This window comes from Gadus chalcogrammus, chromosome 6, assembly GCF_026213295.1.
Source record: "Gadus chalcogrammus isolate NIFS_2021 chromosome 6, NIFS_Gcha_1.0, whole genome shotgun sequence".
Classification (NCBI taxonomy): Eukaryota; Metazoa; Chordata; class Actinopteri; order Gadiformes; family Gadidae; genus Gadus; species Gadus chalcogrammus.
The window spans coordinates 18,255,179-18,279,162 of record NC_079417.1 but is presented as its reverse complement, the minus strand read 5'-3'; the positions used below and the strand labels follow the sequence as shown (position 1 = coordinate 18,279,162).

General features: G+C 46.1%; 4 protein-coding genes across 5 annotated transcripts in view; 3 read left to right on the top strand and 1 right to left on the bottom strand.

Moving 5' to 3' along the window:
- The window catches only part of LOC130384362 (AP2-associated protein kinase 1-like), a 31,969-nt gene extending 18,485 nt beyond the window's left edge, over positions 1 to 13,484 (top strand). Inside the window, exons 18-22 of the mRNA XM_056592488.1 lie at positions 1,728 to 1,835; positions 2,229 to 2,321; positions 4,257 to 4,439; positions 4,720 to 4,791; positions 10,377 to 13,484. Coding sequence (XP_056448463.1) covers positions 1,728 to 1,835; positions 2,229 to 2,321; positions 4,257 to 4,439; positions 4,720 to 4,791; positions 10,377 to 11,242 — 1,322 coding nt within the window. The 3' untranslated portion in view covers positions 11,243 to 13,484. The remainder of the gene's footprint in view (positions 1 to 1,727; positions 1,836 to 2,228; positions 2,322 to 4,256; positions 4,440 to 4,719; positions 4,792 to 10,376) is intronic.
- A 173-nt stretch (positions 13,485 to 13,657) lies between these two features.
- On the top strand, positions 13,658 to 16,694 carry med22 (mediator complex subunit 22). Of its 2 annotated transcripts, XM_056591558.1 has the most exons (5): positions 13,658 to 14,039; positions 14,185 to 14,344; positions 14,441 to 14,521; positions 14,613 to 14,821; positions 16,237 to 16,694. In XM_056591558.1, exons 2-5 carry the CDS (start codon positions 14,222 to 14,224, stop codon positions 16,427 to 16,429), a joined length of 606 nt encoding a protein of 201 aa, XP_056447533.1. In that variant the 5' UTR covers positions 13,658 to 14,039; positions 14,185 to 14,221; the 3' UTR covers positions 16,430 to 16,694. The 2 variants fall into 2 exon arrangements, with proteins under 2 accessions (XP_056447533.1, XP_056447534.1); XM_056591559.1 differs by lacking the exon at positions 16,237 to 16,694 and having other exon boundaries at positions 13,665 to 14,039; positions 14,613 to 16,218.
- c6h9orf78 (chromosome 6 C9orf78 homolog) lies at positions 16,603 to 19,367 on the bottom strand. Its single transcript, XM_056591555.1, has 9 exons — positions 19,094 to 19,367; positions 18,901 to 18,960; positions 18,756 to 18,807; positions 18,591 to 18,661; positions 18,377 to 18,454; positions 18,094 to 18,291; positions 17,846 to 17,982; positions 17,327 to 17,437; positions 16,603 to 17,146 (listed from the first exon to the last, which is right to left on the bottom strand). The coding sequence occupies exons 1-9, from the start codon at positions 19,174 to 19,176 to the stop codon at positions 17,046 to 17,048; spliced, it is 891 nt and encodes a 296-aa protein (XP_056447530.1). The 5' UTR covers positions 19,177 to 19,367; the 3' UTR covers positions 16,603 to 17,045.
- nfu1 (NFU1 iron-sulfur cluster scaffold homolog (S. cerevisiae)) lies at positions 19,268 to 23,726 on the top strand. Its single transcript, XM_056591557.1, has 8 exons — positions 19,268 to 19,377; positions 20,433 to 20,539; positions 20,633 to 20,768; positions 21,310 to 21,376; positions 21,462 to 21,579; positions 22,188 to 22,251; positions 22,329 to 22,503; positions 23,459 to 23,726. The coding sequence occupies exons 1-8, from the start codon at positions 19,319 to 19,321 to the stop codon at positions 23,492 to 23,494; spliced, it is 762 nt and encodes a 253-aa protein (XP_056447532.1). The 5' UTR covers positions 19,268 to 19,318; the 3' UTR covers positions 23,495 to 23,726.
- The last annotated feature ends 258 nt before the right edge of the window (positions 23,727 to 23,984 follow it).

Here is a 23,984-nt window from a genome sequence, read left to right as displayed (position 1 = left end):
TTTTATAGTTGCCTTGATACTAATTCATTACTTTGACTGGCTGTGTGTGATCACCTCTCTCCTGTAGTAAATGGGACAGAGCATCCCATCTGCTGCACCATGTTCTGACCCCCACACGCTGGCCAATGTTTCCTTTATAGCCCTCACCTGTAAGTATGGACGGAGCCGTGACCTCCTGGTCAGCTGCATGGCCCTGGTTGTCCCCTAACCTACTGATCAGAACCACAGCTAACGCTCTGCTCTGTGCGCGGACTCGGGAGTTCTGGGAGTCTGGTCGTATATCGGTGATGTGGAATGCAAAGTCTAAACTAAACTGTCCTTGCAGCCTTTGTGTAGAGACATGGATGTTAAGCTGGGGAATATTTACCCATGATGGAGGAAGATCACTTCCTTATTTCAGTAACCATCTTAATCATGACTAATGGGGTTCCTTTTTAACTGCGGTTGTTAGTCCGGCATGAAACAGATTGTACAATCTGTTCTGGATGTGTTCGATTTGGGGAGGATGAAATGCGTTGTTATCAAGCTACATGGACTCAAGCCCATTCCCACTAACGAGCTGTCGGATGCTCCATAAGGAATGTGATGCGTTTGATTGGCAAACAGATCAACTGATTCAGATAGCTTGCTGTCCCTACCTAACCCTTAGAGTGAGCATTTACTTTTGAGCTTTGAAGACTACATTTTTCTGTCATTTGCTGTCGGCTGGTGTGATGCCATGTGGATCCTTCTAGATTGGCAAATGATTTATGTTTTGAATATCCTTTTAAGGAAAGCCCCCAATTATTAAGACTAAGGCCCTGTCCACACTAACCCGGGTAAATATAAAACGCACATTTGCATGAAAACAATCTCCGTCCACACTATCGTTTTCATATTGTTTTCGGAATGTTTTGCATCCATGTTCCACACTGAAATGATTTTGATAAACAGTTATTGTCATGGTTACCTGACTCCCGCCACGCCTCTCTGTTTATATTACAGGCGCGCGATCAGCTGTGATAATTGCAGTTGATCATTTGGCTAATAATTTTCCCTCACAAGCAAAAATATGGCTCAAGCCAAAGTACAAAGGCGAGTTTTTTTTCTTTTGAAATGCCGGTCCAAGTTGGCCTACGGTTTGAACTGGCGTCTATGTGGTTTTTTCCCATTGCTTAAGCAGAGCAAGTACAGCGCTCGCCTTCGGCGTTGGAGTAACGAATATGTATGAGATAGTATGTCGAGTTGTAACTGAAGATACATGAGTATACATTGAACAGAGAAATCATCATTTCCATTCTACCTGCCATTTTTTGTTGAGCGTCTCGGTCTCGAGCGCAAGCTTGTGACGGCGTCATGGCAACCGAACGTCATCGTTTCTGAAAGCCTCCGTCTACCCTGACCACACTACAACGCGAACCCAGCGTTTTCACATTTATTCACCTCAGCGATCGTTTTTTAAAGCATCGTTTTCAGTGTCGGAATTCCCAGTTTTAATGTGGACGGAAGGGCTAAACAGATAAATATTTATGCGTTTGTAGATTTACCCGGGTGAGTGTGGACAGGGCCTAAATGTAACCTTCAGTAAAGATGTTCTCTGCTGTCTTTCTTCTTCGGCTCCTTGCACTAAACTCCTCCCTGATCTGTCCATCTATCAGTCAGTCTTTCTCTCCTTCTCCTTTGTCTTTTTTATACCAACATGTGCGTCTTTCACTCCCCTTCTCCTCCGCTCTCTGAAACCCTCCCAGGGAAGCTGATCGAGGGGCTGCAGACCCCCGAGACTTCTCTCCTGTTCCCTGACCTGTTAGCCCTCGCTGACCCCTTCAGCACCTGCACCCAGAGCTCCAGCTCGACTGGTACAGGCTCTCTGCTCCTCCTCCTTGTTCTCCTCCTTGTTCTCCTTCTTGTTCTCCTCTTTATCCTCCTCCTTGTTTCCTTCTCCTTATTCTCCTCCTCCTTGTTCTCCTCCTCTTTCTCCTCCTCCATGTTTCAACCTCCTTTTTCTCCACCTCCTCATTCTCCTCCTCCTCGTTCTCCTTCTCCTTGTTCTCCCCCTCGTTCTCCTCCTCCTCTTCCCCTTGCCGTGCCTTCCCCTGAGTCCCTGGTTCCTTGTTCCTTCCTTCCACCCTATTGTCTCAGAGTACAAATGTCCGAACACTTGTTGCCCCCTCTGGCCTCCACGCTCCTGTTAAGCAGTCCTGAAGTCATTTGATCTTTTTTCTCTATTGGTTTTCTTGGTTATTGTGCAGCAAAGACCGAGGTGTGTGTGGACTCCCTGATCCCAGGTCTGGAGCCCCCGCGACACGCTGCCCACATGGACCTGGGCTCCCTCAGCCTGCCTGGTGAGTGGCCTCAAAAGATAAGGAAGCCGTGGTCTCTTCTTTGTCAGTGCCTGTCTCCCATTGGTCAATTTATTTCTCCTCTTTGTCAGTGCATGGCTCCCATTGGTTAGTGCATGACTCCCATTATGGTCATTGCTGGCGTCTTTCCCATCGTGGCCATTGGTTTAAACTACATTGGATTTATTCTTTGGTCAGTCAGGGAAGATGCAGAAAGCCTTATCCCGGGTTTGAAACATGACCAGTGCTCTACGTGTTGGGTCTCTAGCCAGGGCTAATTAGCGCCCTCTGTCCGGTCTTTTGTACATACAAAAAATAACCCATGGGTCAGAGCATCGTTGCCATTGGTTATCCTGTCTCCCTTTTTGTCCTTGGTTGCCTCACATCCTTGTTGTGAGAGGCTGTCTCTCCCATCCTTGTTGTGAGTGGCTGTCTCTCCCATCCTTGTTGTGAGTGGCAGTCTCTCCCATCCTTGTTGTGAGGGGCTGTCTCTCCCATCCTTGTTGTGAGTGGCAGTCTCTCCCATCCTTGTTGTGAGTGGCAGTCTCTCCCATCCTGGTTGTGAGTGGCTGTCTCTCCCATCCTTGTTGTGAGTGGCTGTCTCTCCCATCCTTGTTGTGAGTGGCTGTCTCTCCCATCCTTGTTGTGAGTGGCTGTCTCTCCCATCCTTGTTGTGAGTGGCTGTCTCTCCCATCCTTGTTGTGAGTGGCTGTCTCTCCCATCCTTGTTGTGAGGGGCTGTCTCTCCCATCCTTGTTGTGAGGGGCTGTCTCTCCCATCCTTGTTGTGAGGGGCTGTCTCTCCCATCCTTGTTGTGAGTGGCTGTCTCTCCCATCCTTGTTGTGAGTGGCTGTCTCTCCCATCCTTGTTGTGAGGGGCTGTCTCTCCCATCCTTGTTGTGAGGGGCTGTCTCTCCCATCCTGGTTGTGAGTGGCTGTCTCTCCCATCCTTGTTGTGAGTGGCTGTCTCTCCCATCCTTGTTGTGAGGGGCTGTCTCTCCCATCCTTGTTGTGAGTGGCTGTCTCTCCCATCCTTGTTGTGAGAGGCTGTCTCTCCCATCCTTGTTGTGAGTGGCTGTCTCTCCCATCCTTGTTGTGAGAGGCTGTCTCTCCCATCCTTGTTGTGAGAGGCAGTCTCTCCCATCCTTGTTGTGAGAGGCTGTCTCTCCCATCCTTGTTGTGAGTGGCTGTCTCTCCCATCCTTGTTGTGAGTGGCAGTCTCTCCCATCCTTGTTTTGATTGGTGTCTCTCGTCTTTCTCCCGGACTCTTGACTTCATTCATTATTTTTAATAAACCTACGGGACCCAACCGTAGCTTGCTACCTGACACTATAGATGGGATCAGTGTCAGCTGGAGCTTGGATTCCAATGCCTTGGAATCTTTTAGAACCATCTGGGCCATCCTTTAGCATACATCTCACTCGCAACAACTAGTTTATATCCGTCCAAACTAGATAGTTGTGCAATTGGGGCTTTATTTTTACAAACACAAGGAAGTAGAGAGCTGATGTGGCTGGTGTCGCTGTCTCTGGTGGTGTCTCTGTATCTGTGGCTGGTGTCTCCGCTGGTGTTGCTGGCGTCTCTGCTGGTGCCTCTGTTGCTGGTGTCTCTGATGTGGCTGGTGTCTCTGTCTCTGGTGGTGTCTCTGTTGCTGGTGTCTCTGATGTGGCTGGTGTCTCTGTCTCTGGTGGTGTCTCTGTATCTGTGGCTGGTGTCTCTGCTGGTGCCTCTGTTGCTGGTGTCTCTGATGTGGCTGGTGTCTCTGATGTGGCTGGTGTCTCTGTCTCTGGTGGTGTCTCTGTATCTGTGGCTGGTGTCTCTGCTGGTGTCTCTGATGTGGCTGGTGTCTCTGCTGGTGCCTCTGTTGCTGGTGTCTCTGCTGGTGCCTCTGTTGCTGGTGTCTCTGATGTGGCTGGTGTCTCTGTCCTTCTACCTCTCAGACGCCTTGGTTGTGGAGGACTCTCTGCTGGGCTGTGACCTCCTCTCCCTCAACTCCACTCCCGGGGCCCCGGCTCTCTCTGCTCTCTCCCTCCCCTCCTGCGCCCCTCCCCCTGGTGCCGTCTCCTGTCTGGACGACCTGGTCTCCGTAGCGCTGACCCCCGGTCAGGCAGCGGCACCTTCTGGTAAGACCTTTGACCTTTCTCTGCACCTCCCTCCCCTTAGTTCTGAACAAACGCCATACTGCTGCTTTAAACGGAGGCTTGAGTTGTGTTGGAGGAGCCTAGTCTGACCTTTACATGGGGGTCAAACCACACCAGCGCATGGCTGTAGTTGTCTGGGCCTTACTTCTTCAACCTCTTTCGGGTCCTGCTTTTCTCATGGGCTTGTTTACTTCCTCTTCGGGCTGCATTAACCTTCTCCCCCCGTTCCTCCGTCGCCTCCGCCTGCCGCTCCGCCCCCTAGACTCTGGGGAAAAGGCACCCGAGGACGAGTTTGACCCCATCCCCGTCCTCCTCTCCAAAACCCCCAACCAAGGTAAGGCCCGGCCCGGACCTACGTGGTCAGCCCCCCCCCAACCGCTTAGGGACGCCCTCCCTCATGAGCAGAAGCCCCTCCCTTGCAGACTCTCCTGGTTGAATGCGCAGTGGTGTTATGGCCTCCCATCCCATCCAGCCTCACCCTCTGAGCCGCCTCCCCCATCATGTCCATTACTTGACCCTTACTTGACCTGGGTGGTCCCAGGGGGTCCCCCCTGGTTAGATCTGGAGTGGTCTGTAGTGCTCCAACATGTGGGGCTGAACGGGGACCTTCCAAAGTTAGACGAGTCAAACTTAAGAACCCTTTCTCTTAACATTCCCTTTATTGATGCTGCTGTTAATCAATAACCCCAGCTTACCCTCTGCCTTTCTCTCTCTCTCTCTCCCTCTCCCTCTCTCTCTCTCTCTCTCTCTTCGTCCCCTGCCTTGTTTTCCCATGTACGTCACCGCACCATGTCACCCCTCCCCATCGCCACCCCTCCGTCCTCCATGCGCTTCACATTAATACTTCTTATTCTTTGGCCGGTCTGTCACCGTCACTCTGACTGTCCAATGGCTCTCCCATCCACATCTCCATCTCTGCTCCTTTCTGTCCATCTGTCTCTCTCGCTCCCGCCTCCATCTCCATCTCTGCTCCTCTCTATCCATCTGTCTCTCTCGCTCCCATTTCCATCTCTGCTCCTCTCTGTCCATCTGTCTCTCGCCTCTCTCAACACATTCCAGGTGGTCACTCGCGCAGCAACAGTGGGAGCTCAGAGTCCAGCATCCCCACCTTGACCCGCTCCCTTCTGCTGGTGGACCAGCTCATCGACCTCTAGGGAGGGGGTAGGGGAGGGCAAGGTCAAGGGGGGGGGGGGGGGGGGTGAAACCGTAACGTGGGGGCAGGGGCAGAGGGGGGAGGAGGAGGAGGGAAGTAGAGGCACTTATTGTAGCACCTTACCCGATGAAACCTGAGGAGCCATCTTTGTGTGGGTTCGGTTAAACCTTTGTTTTACCTCGGCTCAGTCTGTGCTTGTCTGACCATCCGGGATGGCTGCTCTCCCGCCCACACCCACACCGGGACTGCACCCCCTCGTCACTTTGTCCCCGTTAGAATCCCACGCTGTTGTCCTGCCCGGCAGCATCATTGTCTCTCATCATGCTTTGCTGACACTGCCATCCGCATCCCTCACCCAGTGCACTGCAAGGGACCCCCCCCCCCCCCAGCTGTATGCATGTTCCTGGTTGCCAGGGGCATTCGCAATGTTTGTCAAAGCTTTGTCCCACCAAGCCGATGTCAGGCCACCCATCAGAGTCCTGGAGGGAGAGCAGTGAACCCCTTGAGGACTTGTGAAACCCTTTGGCACTGAAGCTCTGAGCATCCATGATGTAGGCCTGGAGGATGCAGTGTAAGGACAATAATATCAGGGCAGGCCTCGCACAACGTTTAAGGTGATGGAAAACAGGACCTAAAAAATAACCACAACATATCAGAGGGATCCACTACACAACTACCGAATACATTGTCAGGAAGATGTAAGAGTACTCTGTGTGAGAATCAGTACCTTCTCTTGACCCCTTTGGCCGAAAGGGAAATGAACGGCCAGCTTGTTGGGATAAGACCATAAAAATGATGCACAAATGTTGGTTATAATCATGAATGCTCAAAAACAAAGGGAGAGGATAATATTCACATTAAATGTACAAATTAAAAATTCTGAACAAACGGATGTTCCTTATTTGTGCGCGGATGTCACTTCCTGCCTTTTCCCGGCTAAACCGTATGAGTTGAAATATAATATAAATCGGCCCGCAGGCTAATGTACATCTCAAAGTCGGTAATAAACTCAGTGTTGTAAAAACTAGCTTGTAGGTGCGGGTCTCACCCCCCCCCCCCCCCCCCTTCCCTGTGTTGTGAGGGGAGGTTATTAGTCACGTGCTTGGCTACGTAGCTAGGAGTCTAAATTGACTCCTCATTGAATCGGCTTGAAGGAATAGAAGGCAGTCGATGGACTGAAATCAGGTGAGATTATAATGGATAATCTTTCTGATGCCTACTGCACTTCTTGATGCACCTCAATAACATATTTAGAAGTAAATCACAGATTTATGGTTTCAATCACTTTAAAATGTGCCTGTGCCTATGCAAACCCTGAGCAAACTTTTCTGCATTTATCAAATGTATTTATCAAATATTTTACATATATTTTTACTTTTCAAATGACTATTGCTAACATAAGCATCCTATTCTCAACAACGTTGGGTAGATCTAGCTAACATGATGTGACGATTCAGGCTGGTGTATCGTTTTAAACCTGCCCTTCATCATGAACCTGGACATGCTTATCATTGTCTGTTTAAACTACGACATAAGCATTGAACAGAAGGAAACCGGTGAGGTAGAGGATCTTTGGTAGTCTGGTGTTGCCGTCTTGCTTTGGCCAATGCAGTCCATACTCCCCAAAAGCATGAACTCCAGCGCATGCTACAACAAGTCATTAGTCACTAGTCGCCACTCATGCACTGCCTTGCTTTGGTTTGGCTGATTGGGCCGTTCTTCTTCATATCACGATGCTGGACTCTCTGGCAGTTCTAGCCCAGCAGAGCGCAAACAGGTGTAGTTATTAGGGTGACAAGGTGGTGAAACTTCTGAGGTATCAATGTCCTATCTAGATTTTGGTCTGATCGTTTGATGTGTGTTGTCGATTGAGGTGAGCAGAATGTCTTATTTATTTGCAGTGTGATGCCTAGTGCGGTGCGGCTTCCCTCCATTGGCCAAGTAGATTTCCATTGGGTTTGGTTTACCTGAGCTCCTCTGTGTTTGTGTGCCTGTGTTGTAAGTTACAGTATGTCTGGTTATCGCGGACTGCCTGGCACAGCGATTCCTGGTATGACTCCATTCACAGTGCACCTTTTTGATTGGTTCTCATATCACCTGGTTAACCAATCAAAAGGCCTCGCCGAAGCACACGGGTCATTGCAGTTGTGATGGGGCAGATTCGGTTTCATGCATTCAGTTCCAAAACGCCTCCTTATTCTATGTGAATACGGTGGCGTTACTGGAGGGGGTTCCCCCAGAGTCCAGGGGAGCCTGGCTCTGGATCCTCTGCCCAGCAGACATCTATCCGCTCCATTGCTCTTAGCCTCATGTTTTCTGGGTCCTCCTGCATCAGCAGGCGGAACATTAACACACTGTACATAGGACCGCAGGTCGTTCAATCCCCCCCCCCAATGGTTCAAACATATATAGATATAAAGGCTTTTCATTTGTCATTCACAGATGAACAAATGAGACTGTTGATAGTGCTTGAGAATGAATGTATGAAGTGAGGGACAATGCAACGTATATCATTCATGATAACATATTAAAGACAGTTTGATTTCTGTATATTCTCTATGATGCTGTATTTATGATTACAAAGAGGGTGTGCTCCCTTCTTAACTTTTTTTTTTAATTCGTATTTCTATGTTGACGTGTCTTGAATTGTGCTAGTACTGCTTTGTTTGTAGACATGATGATCTGTAGGGGCAACAATGTCTGTGTAATCTTTCCGTTGGGTTGATGCCTAATAAATAGCAGTCCTCCCCCCCCCCCCCCCCCATCAAGCATACACACATATAAACACAAACACACAAAGGCCTAACACCACCAAACAGAGCTTATGACGGACCTTTCTCCTGATATCTCTGTCATCGCTCTCACCTCTTGAACTCTCTGGCTCCAGGTGAGCCGGTCTTCATACACACAGTATTGCATGACTCCAATCCAATCCCTTAAATGCCAGCACCCTTGAACCAGCTCCTGACGTTAAGGTTCCAGTAAGCCGCGCCCTTATTAGGCAGTGGTGCTCTGCATCGCTTTTAAACAAATCACTTTAAACGAGGAGCAGAAGCTATGCTGAAGTTCAGACCTGTTTATGCAATATAAAAGATGACCTGTTCCTCTTAAGTTCAATGGTTAGTCAATAGTCACGTGTCAATAAATATCTCCAGATCAATTGTGGTTTAACTAAAAAAGGGTGATTACCCCAAAACCCAACTGATGTTGTCAAGTCGAGTCATTTACCGGTTTCAGTGTAGCTAACCTATGCAATTTGAAATGAAGCTCAATGTTACTCTTGGGCCCTGTGCTGTTCCAGTAGAGATCTAGCCTTACCAGTGTAGTTGTACCCTTGTTGTTGTACAAACGGATGTGTCGGTTGCGTTAAAACAGTAACCGGTATAATATCTTAAGTTTTATCAAATTGTTTGATGTGATTATGGCAGTAAAATGTCCATAGAAAGCAAAGTTGTTATCCAGTGTGTACTTATATTTTTATGAATTGAGGGGGGTATGGAAGCCTCCAAAAGAGGGACGTTGAATAAAACTTGTAAATGTGTGCAATTGAACGTGGGCCTCTTTTAGTGCTTGTTTTTTCCTTCTTCTTCCTACTGCAGATAGAAGCTTCTTGCATGAAATACTTTCTAAACATTTTGTTTTCAAAAGTGTGTGCAAATCTTAAAAGACTAAAAGGCTGTCTTATGCAAACATCTCTCAACTTTTTGTTTCTTGTCCAAAGAAACAGTTTTGACTGCTTGGTCTCTACTGCACTATACTAATCTGCTGCTTAATAACCTGCACATATTTTCACCCTATGACGCGGCTCAGCGCAGAAATCATGCAGGGCTCTAGACTTTCTCCTGTTTGAGGAGGAATGCCAATAGCAATATTAGGTGAGATAGTTTGTCATTTAAATACACTGCGTAACTTTGGAGTCTAATCATGTGGTCTGCATCGGGCTACTGGCCTTTTAAGGTACACGGACCCTTTCAATCGCATACATTAATCAATAGGAAGACCGTTGAGGGAAGAGGACATGAGGGTATTTCACTTTGATTTGTGCCACTAATGACCTTCCCCTAGCTGCCAGTTAACACCCGTTGTCAACGTTTCTGAGGTAAGATTGCTCTCTCTCCCTCCCTCTCTCTCCGCTGCTCCATGTTGACCCGTCTGTCCCCTATCACTCCTGGCATCACAGTGAGAGCTTTCCGCTCCTTGTTTCCAAATTCCTGATTTCCCAGCGGCCAGCCCCCTCTGCAGAGCCCCAATCACTGCCTGACCTGCTGACCCCACCACACACACACACACACACACACACACACACACACACACACACACACACACACACACACACACACACACACACACACACACACACACACTTCAGTGCAGCGGTCGTCTGTGTTGTTTACCATGATGGCTTCAGTGATTTGTCCATAGAGGATGTTGTTTTTGTGTTTTTAGTTTGTTGGTGGAAACAAGGTCACAATGTTGCAGGGCTAGAGATGGTCGGTGTTGTCTGTGCTGTGTCATGTGTCAAGTATAGAGCTAGCCGTGTCTGTTTTGTGTTCAGCTTTTCTGTGTGCTGCTGACTCATGAATACCGAAAGGATACCAGCTAAATGTTCTATGTGTCATCATTGGCAAGTGTAGTGCTCAGAGAGACTGTGCATCTGGGACCCAGATCCATGTAGTCTGAGGGGGTCCTGCTGTATGTGATGCTGATTCTTGGGATGGATATATTGACTGTTCCTTAAAGACCCTTCTCTCTGTTTTCTGCTGCAGAACTGCAGGGAGACGGCACTGGCTCCATGGAGCTCAGCAGGGGAGCACTGAGCGGGGGGCCGCAAGAGGGGCCCTCTCCCGAAGCCTCAGACTGTGATCACTCCAGCGACGAAGAAGACGACGATGAAGAAGAAGAAGAAGAGGAAGGGGAGGAGGATGCCAGGGAGACGGCCAGCGGGGCTGAGGAGCCGCTGGGCGCGGCGGACCCCCTGGAGGGGGACCTGACGGCCCTGGACAGCAGCGGCTCCAGACCTCTGCTGCTGGACTCTGAGGAGGAGGAGGACCAGGAGCCCGGCTTCCAGGCCCGGCCCGCCGTACACTCCAACGCATCTCAGGCCCAACAGCCGCCGCCGCCGCCCGCCGCCTTCCACAAACCTCTTCCGGCGGACCCCTCGGCCAGCAACCACGCCCTAGCCCCGCCCCGGCCCCTCGGCGAGCTGGAGGCTCCGGACGTCTTCTCCAAAGCACCGTTTCAGTTCGCGCAGGACGAGGTGGCGGATGTGTTCGCCAACGCTCCGTTCCCGCTCGCCAACGTCCATGGCGCCGCCGGCGAGCCCTCCCCCGATGTGTTCTCTCAGGCCCCCTTCGGGAAGAGGAAGGAGGACCCCCAGGGGGGCCTGGGGCAGGTGGCGCCGCAGCCATTCCGACCGCAGGCGCTGGCTAAGTATTCGCGGCACTTTGAGGGGCCGTCGCCCCAGCAGCCTGTGGCCGCACAACGGGTGGTCTCCAGCGTGAGCCAGCAGGCGGCGGTGGGCTCGGTGCCAGTGGGGGCAGCGGCGCACTCCTGGACCTCGGAGCCGGCCCCCGCCCTGGACCCCTTCGTCTCGGCACCTTTCCACCTCAAAGCTCCTCAGGAGAAGCCCTGAATGACACACACTCGCATAAATTCACACAGACACACACACACAGACAGAGAGAGAAAGACACACACACACACACACACACACACACACACACACACACACACACACACACACACACACACACACACACACACACACACACACACACACACACACACACACACACACACACACACACACACACACACACACACACAGAGCAGTAAACAAGTGAGTGGCTAAATCATGCACACTACTCTACAGGCACACAGCGAGGGGGCTTTATGGCATGTTGTATGAGATGAGGCTGTTCCGCAAACCAGCAGCGTCTTATATTTGGTCCGATTGTACGAGGCTGTCACTAAACTTGAATGCTGCAGAAGTATAAGAAATTCATCAGTTTCTTTTTTCTTATTTTTTAGCATATCTTTTAATCTTTCGGTACGCACTCGCAGAGGACAAGGTAGCCACATATTTGTATTCCTGCCTACCTCACTGTTTTCTTATCCATTAATGATCTGCAGTTGTATTTCCTTAACACCTGAGCTTTACTGTGAAACTGTAGACTCGCCTGAGGGATCCCTTCTGCTCCTTAGTAACTCCAAAGTGAACGGCCCTGCGTGGCTGAGACTCACGATTGTATGTTCTCAAAGATGTTCAAGAAGTGTAAAAAAAAAAGCACTTTGTTTTCTTAACACCAATCTCTGTTTTTCGTATCATTTACACTTATGTTTGGCGTTTCAAGCATTCAAATGCCTTAAAAAAGGCATTCTGAAATTACATCCTCAAATTCTCTAAAAATATTTTTGTTGGCTAAATATACTTCACAAACTGCTGAGCAGTAGAGCAGACCGGTAGTTTCCATTAGCAATGACTATGATGTATTATGATACAAAAAGTTAGTTCTTCGGCTGTGCAACTGAAATCCACCCCTTTTCTTATGTGTACTGTATCAAGTAATCAACATCACCGGCCAGCCTTATTCAAACACCAGACAGCTCAACTAACACACAGGTTTGCATTCTATCCATCCATCGCTCAGAATTTGCTCCTCCAGCATGTGGTATGTTGCCTCTGCAATGGAAACATAATGTATGCTATATCACAGGTGCCTTTTTACGTTGGCCTTCCAAATCAAATGCTGCATTTTACGCATTATTTTTTTTCCCGGAACCAAATACTTGTACCACTGCATTGTCTGCCGTGCATGAAGCCATCAACAATGCTATCATGGACCGCTGCGTCAGATCAGAATATGTGCTCACTCCAATAACTTCTGGTGGGCAATTGAATTGAGTGTTTAATGAGGGTCAGTTAATTGTGCTGGTAGTGTCCTCAAGCAGCACAGCTTCATCCACTGCACTCGTGCTTGAAGCACCAGTCGCTGGTACTTCTGCTCATGTTGTCTGGCTGGGGGGTGTCTGAGTGGAGGCTTGTATCGGCGCATCCTTCCTGGTGGATCTCCGTAACCATGGCAATATTGTATTGCCTCCTGCTTTGTAAAATCCCAAGGCATTTTGAAGTTCAACTTTTAAGCACATTTAAGAAAAAGAGGAACTAACAAAAAATGTATGCTGAAGTGTATTGTATAATCCTTTGATTTCTCTGTGGCTGTTATGTTTTTTTCTCCAATGTACAATCTTTTTATAAACATTCAGCTGTCACCCAACCTGCACAAATGAAGGCCGCACACGGTAACGGACCGCCTGGACTGTGTTGATGATGACACTGCTGTATGAGGTTTATACTATATGTATTTTGATCAGTCCGTTATAAGATGCGTGTGGAGGGTTCAACAGGTTCAGATGCGGAAAACTAGCACTCGTTAAAATAATTGAGTCATGCTGTAAAGCTTGCCTTTTGAAAAAAATATTAAATGAATGTAAAGACAATTTTTTGGTTATGTTTTTATTAATGAATACATTTGATTGTATTAAGCTCATTTGAATACAATGTTTAGGCTGTGGGGATTCCTTGAATGTCAATTTTATTTATATAGCGCATTTACAGACTGCTTAGCCGGACCAAAGTGCTTTACAGTAAAGTGCAATATTGCAGGAAGGCACAAAAACAAACAATAAATAAGAAGCGCAATAAAATATAACATTTAAAAACTATATTCTACTGCATCAAGTTAGATGCTAGCCAAAGGCATGTGAATAGAGGTATACAAATAGTTGATAAACGTCCGTCAACACCGACATCGTACAGGATATCTACCTGCTGTTTCTCCCGGAATTCAAGAAGCCACGTTACATTTTATTCCTGAATAAAATACACATTAGATACCTGGACACCATAGACATCATATATATATATATGATGTCTATGCTGGACACAGCCACGCGGAACCAAAGATGTGCCTGTTCTGCGGTTGCAACACGACCCTTTAAATCAGCCGGACACCTGGTAAAGCCCGTTATTTTAAGTTGTATATTTATAAGCGCACTATGAACATTGTATTATAAGTATAAAGCTATGCATTTTAGGTCAAGTAAGAGGCATAATGAACAGGATCCAGGTGTCATTGTGTACCTCCATTGTAATATGTTGAATATGTTCACGTGTGTGGCAGAATATATAAAAGAATAGATAGTTAGATAAAATATAAATTCTTATTAATAAATATTTAGAATTACTAGACTCAGCATATCTCTGACAGAGGCAGAACCAAAACGGGCCTGGTCTGCGTTTCAACCCGGACACTTGAATCCGCCGAACACCGGATAAAGCGTAGTAGTATTAAAAACATTCCTACATTGTATACATTCGTTTTTGCATATCTTGAAGTCACTTTATGATTTACCCTATGAATTTGAAGGTAAGTACGATTTTACGCTAACGTCGTTCCTAATCAGGGTCAATACGTGGTCGCATGTGTTTCTAAGTGTGTTGCAGATTACACACCGAGTTGATATTCCTGTGTGGAATTAAAACGTTAATGGTGAACTTATGAATTAAATTAGTTCTAGGCAACGTTCGCAGTGGTGCATTCAAAAAAAGATGACTACTCCGAGAGCCCTCCCCCAGAGCAAGGAGACGCTTCTTCAGAACTACAACAAGAGGCTGAAGGATGACGTCCGGTCCATCGTGGACAACTTCTCTGAAATTATCAAAACGGCCAAGGTAAACAAACGGCTACTTGCGTATCTCTCGGTATCTCTCCTGTTTCGTGTTCAAGATTTGAGCTATTTATTTGATATTCTCCCACCCTTTCTTCAGATAGAAGATGAGACTCAAGTTTCGCGAGCAACACAAGGAGAGCAAGACCATTATGAAATGCATGTCAGGGCAGCCAACATTGTGAGTATAGTCATTTGGCAGTCAATAAGAGAACTTAAAGAGGGGAGGAGGTGGCTGAAAAAACCGACCACCATTCTGATTATCTCCTCAGGTGCGAGCGGGAGAGTCCCTGATGAAGCTAGTCTCGGACCTGAAGCAGTTCCTCATCCTGAACGACTTCCCTTCAGTCAACGACGCCATCACCCTGCAGAACCAGCAGCTCCGCTCGCTGCAGGACGAGTGTGACAAGAAGCTCACGTCCCTCCGCGACGAGATCGCTGTCGACCTCTATGAGCTAGAGGAAGAATATTACTCCTCCAGGTACAAATAAGACTACCCGCTGCATTGTAGTCCCATGCCTAGAGCCATGTCATCCCACTTCCTTTGACCATTCACCGCTGAGCCTTTTGAAAAGTTGAGCCCAAATCTCCACTGGAGCACGGTGTTGTCTCTGCCTCTTGGCCGATGAATGAGTGACTGGTTCAGGGTCTGGTCAGTCACATGAGACCTCATGAAACTCATCTCAATTAGGTCTACCATACACCGTCAACTGTCACTGAAATAAGTGCCTTTTATTTTTGTTAAATGTCTTGTTTTTTTTTGTGTGTCATAGTAACTGTAGCTGGTAAAGTAGAGTGTTGAAAGTAATTATTAAAGGTGTGGCTACCAGTAGCCCCCTGCAGTATATCAATCAATTTGAATGTCACTACAGCAACTTTGACGTGCATAAGATTAAATCAAAAATTTCTTTACACACTGTTCAAGCAAGGTGAGGTTAAAATAGCACAGCTTGGTGGGTCTCTAATTGTATTGTCTAGGATGCATTTTTGAGACAGTCCTCCACACCCACATTTCATGGAATGCAAACAATGTTACCCCGTATATCCATGTGACTATAATCGCTGAATAGATGCATGAATGTTTTCGGCTTTTATTTTGCTCTACAGGGAAATGGATTTCTAACACCTTCTGAACCAAAACAATATTTTCAATAATATTTGACCTACTGCTCTTTAAAGAGGGCCTTTTAGACAACGTACCATGGCACCATATGTAGAGTTTGAGTTAGGTAGCTATAGATTGCTTGCTCAGAGCTGATTTTATTCATTTGAGATCAAGTTAAAAAAATTGCATGTACCCATGTTTACTTTTTTCAGAGGCCTAGAGACTTGGGCTTCTGTAAAAGGTTGTTTGTTTCTTGTAGATTCCGTCCTTATCAGTGGAGTCAAAGCTGTATCTATGCAAGGCATGTCCATCCAATATGGTTGAATGTTTTTGGGGTCATTTCTTTTCCTAGAGCCTAAGCATTTGAGAAATAAAGTAGACAAAACGTTCTCAGTAGTACGTCTAATTTCTATTCTCTGAAAGACACAGAACCGTTTACTGTCTCACTAGCTCCCCAACTGCTCTGACCCTCCCCTCCTGCCATTCAGTTGCTTTCCTTAATCACTCCTCACCTTGTATAGCTGTACTGCAGAGTTTCTACAGCAACAACATTTCCATTGCTCTGTTTTTTTAAGGGGGTACATGTTTTCTTATCTGCTACTTCTCAGCTTTTCTACGGCAATCCCCATTTTGTTTAACTTAACCTTTGCAGTGCTTATGCAGCCCTTGCTTTGTCTTCATACATTCGTGCCTGTAAGTCGATGTGCTTCCTCTGCTGCCTGGGCACACTTGTCTGCTTTACTTTCTGTGCTGCGCTGATTCTGCTTCCTATTGGTTTCTGTTCTTAAAAGCTACAGTCTGTCGGACACCACTGACCTCCCCTTGTGTGAAGCCTACCGGCGGCGCGACAGCTGGGCCTCTCCAGGCACGGGCCCTGGGTCGGCTCAGGGGGACGGAGACGAGCACGACGGACCCCCTTCACACGAGACAAAGCCCCAGCACCACCTCAATGGACACGGGACCACCCCCATAGAGAAACCATGAAGCGCTGAAGACACAGCCACACAGGTGGTATCCTACCAGGTTACTGGTTGTATACCAACATCTTTCTGGTGGTATTGAAGTACGTTTTTCTCAGTTTGTCTGAGCACTCCTGACTAGCTAGTAGTGCACTGCAAAAATCAGCTTAGAATTTAAGTAAATATACGCACACGCACATTCAGAATTCATCTGGTAAATCTTACAATTTTATTAAGTTTTGTAATCTGACTTGTTTGTTTGCTTTTGTAATAAAACACTAAGTAATAAAAAAATCGATTTGGTTGTTTCATATTCAAACTTTTACATTTTAATAATTACAAGTCATCAGAATGTAAATTAATGAACTTAAGGTTGCCAATACTACTGAAGATCCCTTAAAGAAAACACGTTTCTATGGTCAAACACATTTAACATACCAAATATGAACACACACACACACGTTTAAAATCTTTGACCAATAGTTAAGCTCAACAATTCTTGACTGTTATTGTTCTAAGGAATGGCAATCTACTGGAACTAATATTAAAAGACATGTATTTACATCGGGCCTTTTATAAAGGCTTACTTGTGCATCAATACGCTGGGCTTCTTCAGAAGACAGTTGGGACATCCCAAGTCATCAGTACCGCCGATTCATCTTCTTAAACTTCTCATAGTGATAGTCATCAGTCGCCTTCTCGTTGTTGGGCCGCTTGCGGTAGTTGGGTGGGGATGGGGCCGCTAACACAAAACAAAGGTTGTTAGATTTAATATTTAAAGGAAAGTGTAGGTCTGTGGGAGCTCTTCATATAATGTGCTCTAAATTGCACATTTTGTGTGGAAGGGCAATGCATTGATCCCTCTTCATAAAAATGGTCCTGTTGCTTATAAACAACCTGAATCAAGTCAACGTGGACTCACCCTCTGGACCCGGTTTCTCTGTGTCTCCAACCCGCAGTGGTCTCGCTTTGGGCTCCTCTGGGCGGTGGTGCCTGTGGTGCCGCTGAGCTGCGTTTGGATCTTCGCGATAGACTGAAAAAGGGAGTCACATGGTTAATGCATTCATCTTGAAAACGTTTTTATTCAATGTCAATTAAGGTCAACTGGAACTGTTCCAGTGTGGCAGACAGTGGATCGAGCTGCCACGCTCTCTACCTAGAACAGACTTCCGAATCTTCATAGAACATCAGGAACCGTCCAAGGACATCTGAACCGTCACTGTGTTGTAGTACTTCAGCACTTACTTGTGCAGCAACTATTGTTGTTTCAATTAAATGACATTGTATTTGTGTAGCCCTTAATCACTGGTAAAGTCTAAAAGGGCTTAGGTTGCTGTTGCTCCAATACAGATTTAATTGTACGTTTCGATGATTCTTCCTCACTGCAGTCACTTCGGATCCAAGTGGTAACTAAATGCAAAACCAAACAAGGAATACTCACAGCGGTTGTGTTGAACGTAGTTGACAGCGATGTTTGTCGGCACAAATGATGTGCCTTGGTCTTTCTTCTTGTTTCTTTGCTCTGCTATCAACTTGGCTTTTGCATCTTCCGTAAAAATGATGTTCTTAATCTTTGCACTGAAAACGTATTTGGGGAAAGAAAAGAAGATAGAAAAGTATTAATGCAAAACAGTTGCAGGGAGCTTGGCCAATAGATCAAGTTTTGTCTTTAAACTTGTGTCTCCATACTCGATGCCGAGGTCCACTTCAGGGATTCCGCTCAGCATCTGATTGGATAACATCTCTTCGGTCTTCTTGGCAGAGTTGACACGGATGTTCTCTGGAAGCTCGTAGAGAAGGTCCTCTGCGGTCTTCACGATGACCTTCTGCTCCACCGCCTCTACCAGCCCCTTCTTCTTCTTCAGCTCCGTCTCGATGTACTTCATCCTGAGGGAGAAAAGATGGATTCCAATGGTTACATTGGAGATGGATGAACGCTCGAAATTAAAATAGAGAACTTTAATAATCGTACATGTCTGCATCCTCATCTCTTCTGTTGGTCTCAGCGGAGAAAGATGAGCCAAGGCTGAGGTCCTTCTCCTCTTCTCCTCTGAATTGGGAAAATAGAACCTTGATCAGCATAGTGCTCATAGTGGACCAGAAACAGACATCAGTATAAAGTACACCTGGAGAACGCATTAGTGTGTGTTAGGTAACCAAAGCACAGTAATAGAGATGCCAATTACGTGTCTCTGTTCCTGTCTTTCATTTTCTTCATGTCCACAACCCCACCGGTCTTCAATTTAAAGGGGTCATCCTGTAGGAATAGATTTACATTTTTGTAAATGGGACCTTATTGAAATTTGTGACGTTATTCCCAGTTGGAGTTGTTAAGTAGAGGAATAAATTACATCAAGCTCTCCCCCCGGCGGTAGCAATTCGCCCTCCAGCAAAGCAGCAAGACTGAAACAAAAAATTGTACCTACGTTAAGTGATATATTCACGTTTTAAATGTGTACTTTTATGCCCTGTTCTGCTGTGCTGCTTTTCAGTTACCTGATCCCAGTTTGTCTTCTACGGAGACTTTGTATTTCTTTCGCCTCCTCCACCTTTGATCTAATGAAAAGTAGAAGGTAACTTTAACTACATACTATAAAACAAACCTGAGACTTTCATGAACAGCAAAAATACAATGACCAAAACATTACCACGAGTTTAACTATCGTTAAGACACAATAAGACACACTACCTGACTTCCCGGGTCACTTCATCCTCCTCATCCTCCACATCAGATGAGTCTCTCCTCCTCCTGAAGTTCTTCCCCGCCGGCATTATGAATGTAATGGTATTTTAGACTATGTTAAATGTGTAAAACAAGGTGCTGCAAGGGTTCCCGCAGAATGCTACAGATAAATAAAGAATCTCTTCCGCCCTGAGTCGTGACGACTTCCTCTCCGCAGCACCCATAACAAATATGGCGGCCTGCAGGCACCTCGGGGCAGGACTCCGTCTCTCTGCCAGTCTGTCGCGTCTGTAAGCGTTTCTTTCTCCTTTCTTCAGTTCGCTTTAGTGTTTTATTTAGGGATGATTAACTTCTCAATGAACAGTTAATCCTGAACGTCATCGTTCAGCTCCTGTTACATGACGGTCACTAGGGGTTAAATAAGATGACGCAGTTCGGACCTAATCGATATGATTATGACCTGGTGCATGTGTATTGACTGAAATCGCCCTAGTGTTTTAGTTTAGAGCTAGTTTGCTGTCCGTTGTTTCTCAGTCATAGTTACCTTGTATGCATTATATAATTGTCCATATCTGTTTATGCAGAGTCTAATTGTCAATCTCTGTGTACGTATGCCTACTACTTGTGTTGGTTTAATTTATAAAACCCTAATTTGAGGGGCCCCTACTACCTGATGCGCACACGTTTCAGAAACCAGAACATATTATCTGCACTCACAAAATGTTCTCGGTCGTCTGTTCCGCGTGTCGCACTGAGATTGGAGAAAAGCTTTTAAATCTGCAGCCCTTTCGAACGGAGCAACCTTACACTGAGCAACCTTTAGAAAGACTTGCATTGTACTGATGTCCTACGAGGCCTGAGCTCGATACAGCAGGATCCTGGGCTTGGAAGTATTGGAAATGGTCCCCTTATTTAATTCGGTGTCGATGTAATCTATCAAACATGTATTTTTAATTGTAACTTGTGCATCAAGTTTGTGTGAAACCCAAATTAAGGTTTTTGTATGGATGATGCCTTCTGGGCCAGGTCTCTCTTGAAAATAAGATTTGAATCTCAATGTGACTTTGACCTGGTTGAATAAAGGTTTAATACGTAGAATTCCCTCTAGCTCTGGTCCCGTGGATGTTGTATCTACAAAGCACGTGTCGTCATCACACATAGTCATCATGACTGCGTGTATTTTTGCTCCTCCCTCGAGGTTTAAAGTTTTTTTTTGCTGTTATAATGATCTTAACTTATCATTAGAATTTACGTTTTGTTGGTTAGTGCCGTGCCTCTAATGACATGATTGATATGAATATTATTGCGGCTGGTTGAACTTGATGAACTCTGATGTACTTCTTAGGGTTATTAATCAAGGACATCACAATGCCGGATTTCACGGGATATCCTACAGGCCTAAACCACGAGTCACAAGCAGATGGCCAAATACCTCTTTTACAGTTGTCCCCGGTAAGTACTTGTGCAGTGCAATGCTTCCCAGTAAAGAAAGGGTACCAGGTATTGTGGCTAATGCTCCATCTTCCCTTTGCCATCTCTTCACAGGGAGAACCATGTTTGTCCAGACCCAGGACACCCCAAACCCAAACAGCCTGAAGTTTCTACCGGGTCGTGTGGTTCTGGAAGCGGGAACTATGGATTTTGCTGCACCCCGTGATGCGTTCTGCTCCCCCCTTGCCAGGTAAGGTCAACTTGTCTTTCAACATAACAATTAAACAAGGAATAGAGTTCACTAGCTCTAGCCGGCGGAGACAAATAGGGCTACAGTAGTGAACTAATTAGAAATATTTATAATTACTTAGTCTTTAGTCATTAGTCGTCATTTTGTTCTGCAAGATATATGCTTGCAGTGTCTTTTCTACTGTGGTTTATTGTAGTTCAGGGACAGTGGTGGGAAAGTTTATTTGTCCTGTTGCTTTGGGCAAGACAAAGGGTGAGGTATTATAATTGAATAATCAATCAAATTAATTAAAAATACAATTTATGTAATTAAATGACGGTAATCAAATGTGTACATTTGCTTATTAGATGAATGATTTTTATTTCCATGTTGTATATGTTGGATGTTTCCAGAAGGTAAATAGTGTTATCACCTCCGCTGCTTTAAACGTAGATTCACTGAGCGGAACACAGACCAGACAAACTCTGTTTCGTCACAAAGACATGTTCGGGACATTAGGAGCATTCTAAAACTTCCCGCTGTCTTTCTTCATTTTGTTCAGGCAGTTGTTCAGAATCGATGGCGTCAAAGGTGTGTTCTTGGGTCCAGACTTCATCACCATAACAAAGGTTTTTGAACCAAAATACTAAAATGAAACTTATCCATAAGTGTATTTTTGGTGGTTTGGTTCAAACCTATTTCCCACCCTCTTAGTCTGATGCGGAAGTGGAATGGAAGGTGATCAAACCAGACGTATTCGCTGCCATTATGGATTTCTTCACCACTGGCCTCCCCGTGGTCAACGAGGACAGCGTCCCCAGTCCAGACACAGGTACCTGTGCAGATCTAATCCTTCTCTCCTCTCCTAGTGCCAGTGTTTCCCACAGAAATTTTGGAGACTATGGGGGGGGGGGAGAAGGGGCTGGTATGGGGCGATTGTGATTGTGACGGGGTACGGGGGTATGGAGCGATTGTTGACCGGGGGGGGGGGGGGGGGGTATGGAACGATTGTTGACGGGGGGGGGGGGGGGGGGGGGGTATGAACGATTGTTGACGGGGGGGGGGGGGGGGTATGGAGCGATTGTGACGGGGGGGGGGGGGGGGGGGTTATGGTAGCGATTGTTGACGGGGGGGGGGGGGGGGGTGTATGTCTTCAACTTCGCCTGAGCAAAATAAAAAAAATTTTTTTTTTTTTTTTTTTAATAATAATATAATTCATGTGCCACCGCAGCAGACTATGGCGGCCTGAAATTAGACTATGGCGGGCCGCCATAGTCTCGTCAATGTGTGGGAAACACTGCTAGTGCACAAATATGATCTCTTTCTGCAGCAGCCATGGACAGAAGAAACCAGACCTGTGCGTTAAGAGATGAAACCCAACAGATTGGTCAACCTGCCAAATAAATGTAAGAATAAATCTTTCCTCTTTTTCCCCCGCAGCACCATCGGATGACGACGATGAAGTAGTGGGGTTGATCAAAGAACTCCTGGACACTAGAATACGGTAGACACCGTTGTTACAGTACACATACTTACTCTGTTGAATACCATTACGTTATCCGTTCTCTTGACCTCAAACAGGCCCACGGTGCAGGAGGACGGGGGAGACGTCCTGTACATGGGCTTCGAGGACGGCATCGTGAAGCTGAAGCTGCAGGGCTCCTGCACCAGCTGCCCCAGCTCCATCATCACCCTGAAGAGCGGCATCCAGAACATGCTGCAGTTCTACGTCCCCGAGGTGGAGTCGGTGGAGCAGGTCCGTGCCTACGTCTGGACGATGTGTTGATCAGGGGGCGGCATGTGGCTCAAGCGGTAGCGCGGGTTGGCTGGTAACTGGAAAGTTACTAGTTCGATCCCCGGCTCCTCCTAGCTGAGTGTCGAGGTGTCCCTGAGCAAGACGCCTCACCCAAGAGTAAATAATGCTTCACTTTCAAATAACATCTGTCCAATGTTTTTTATTTTTGCATCACTTGGATCTTGGAGTTAATTTTTTTTAATGCAAACTGTTTAATTATCAATTTGGACCAAAAAAAGTAACTCAAACAAAACACCTGGGTGGAGACTCTCCCCCAGAGCCTTCAGCGGGTAAGGCGCTGCCTGACAACCAGCAGAGCCCCTGAAGACAGCGTGTTATACACAAGAGTTACGCACAAGAGATTCGCATTGGCTGAATGGGACCACTCCCCTGTGTGTGCATGAGCCGTCCTGTTGTTTTGCTGTCAGTTCGAGGGCAGCACCCTCCATTGATACCCCTTTCAGACGGTCTGATCAAGTCTCTCGGCTGAACGCCTGCTAGGGAACAGGTTCTTTTGTTCTTTTTCTATAGATTGAAAAAACTCAAAATACTCGTTATTCTGCCACCTGATGGCGTAGTAAAGTGATGCAAAAAGGGTCATAAGTGGAACCCATTGTAAACTAAATGGGATAGTTCCCAACAGCATCGCCATCGACACTGAGGTCATCATTTTCATAATAATGCAAATGCAAGAGCTCTCACCAGTGGGCTGTAGGCTCATTCACCACGTGTTACCTCCTATGGTGATAGTGGCTTCATAGACTTTACAGATTGACATCGCTGCACTTGAAAGTTTTCAAATTTATTTTCTTTTAACTACAAAGGTTAAATAATTTTTAACATTTCTATGTAAACGCTTGAAGCGTTTATAGAAATGTCTCAATTCTGAATGTATTTTTCCTGTTTTTCTTCCCAGGTGAAGGATGATGAGGAGCAGATCGCTCAGGCTTGACTCCAATGACAAGAAACGTCATAGCGATTCCCCTCCTGCTGTTTTTTCTGCTGTCATTGAGCACGCACACTGTCCATAGATAAACCCTCTGGTTTCATGCAGCATAGTGATAAGCTGTTGGATGTAAAACCACATCATCCAATTTAACGGATACACAGTATTTGGAAATATTTATAGAATATGTATATGTATTAATTTGTCAAAATAAAGATGTACATTAAGTATATTAAGTCTACCTTTCATTTACACAAATAGTAAGGCTATGGCTTTATTTATACACCTTGTAATGATAAAATATGCAATATTCTCTCTATTTGTCTGAAACACAATAATCAAGGTCATTCAACCAATGATATTTGAAATGCATGGGCCTAATAAAATATAGTTTTAATCAAATCAAATCTCAACAGTAATGGCATAATAACTGATTAATTATTGTTAATTTTGGATTGGCCCAGTTTAAACAGTGTATTCTTGAAGTCCTACCTGT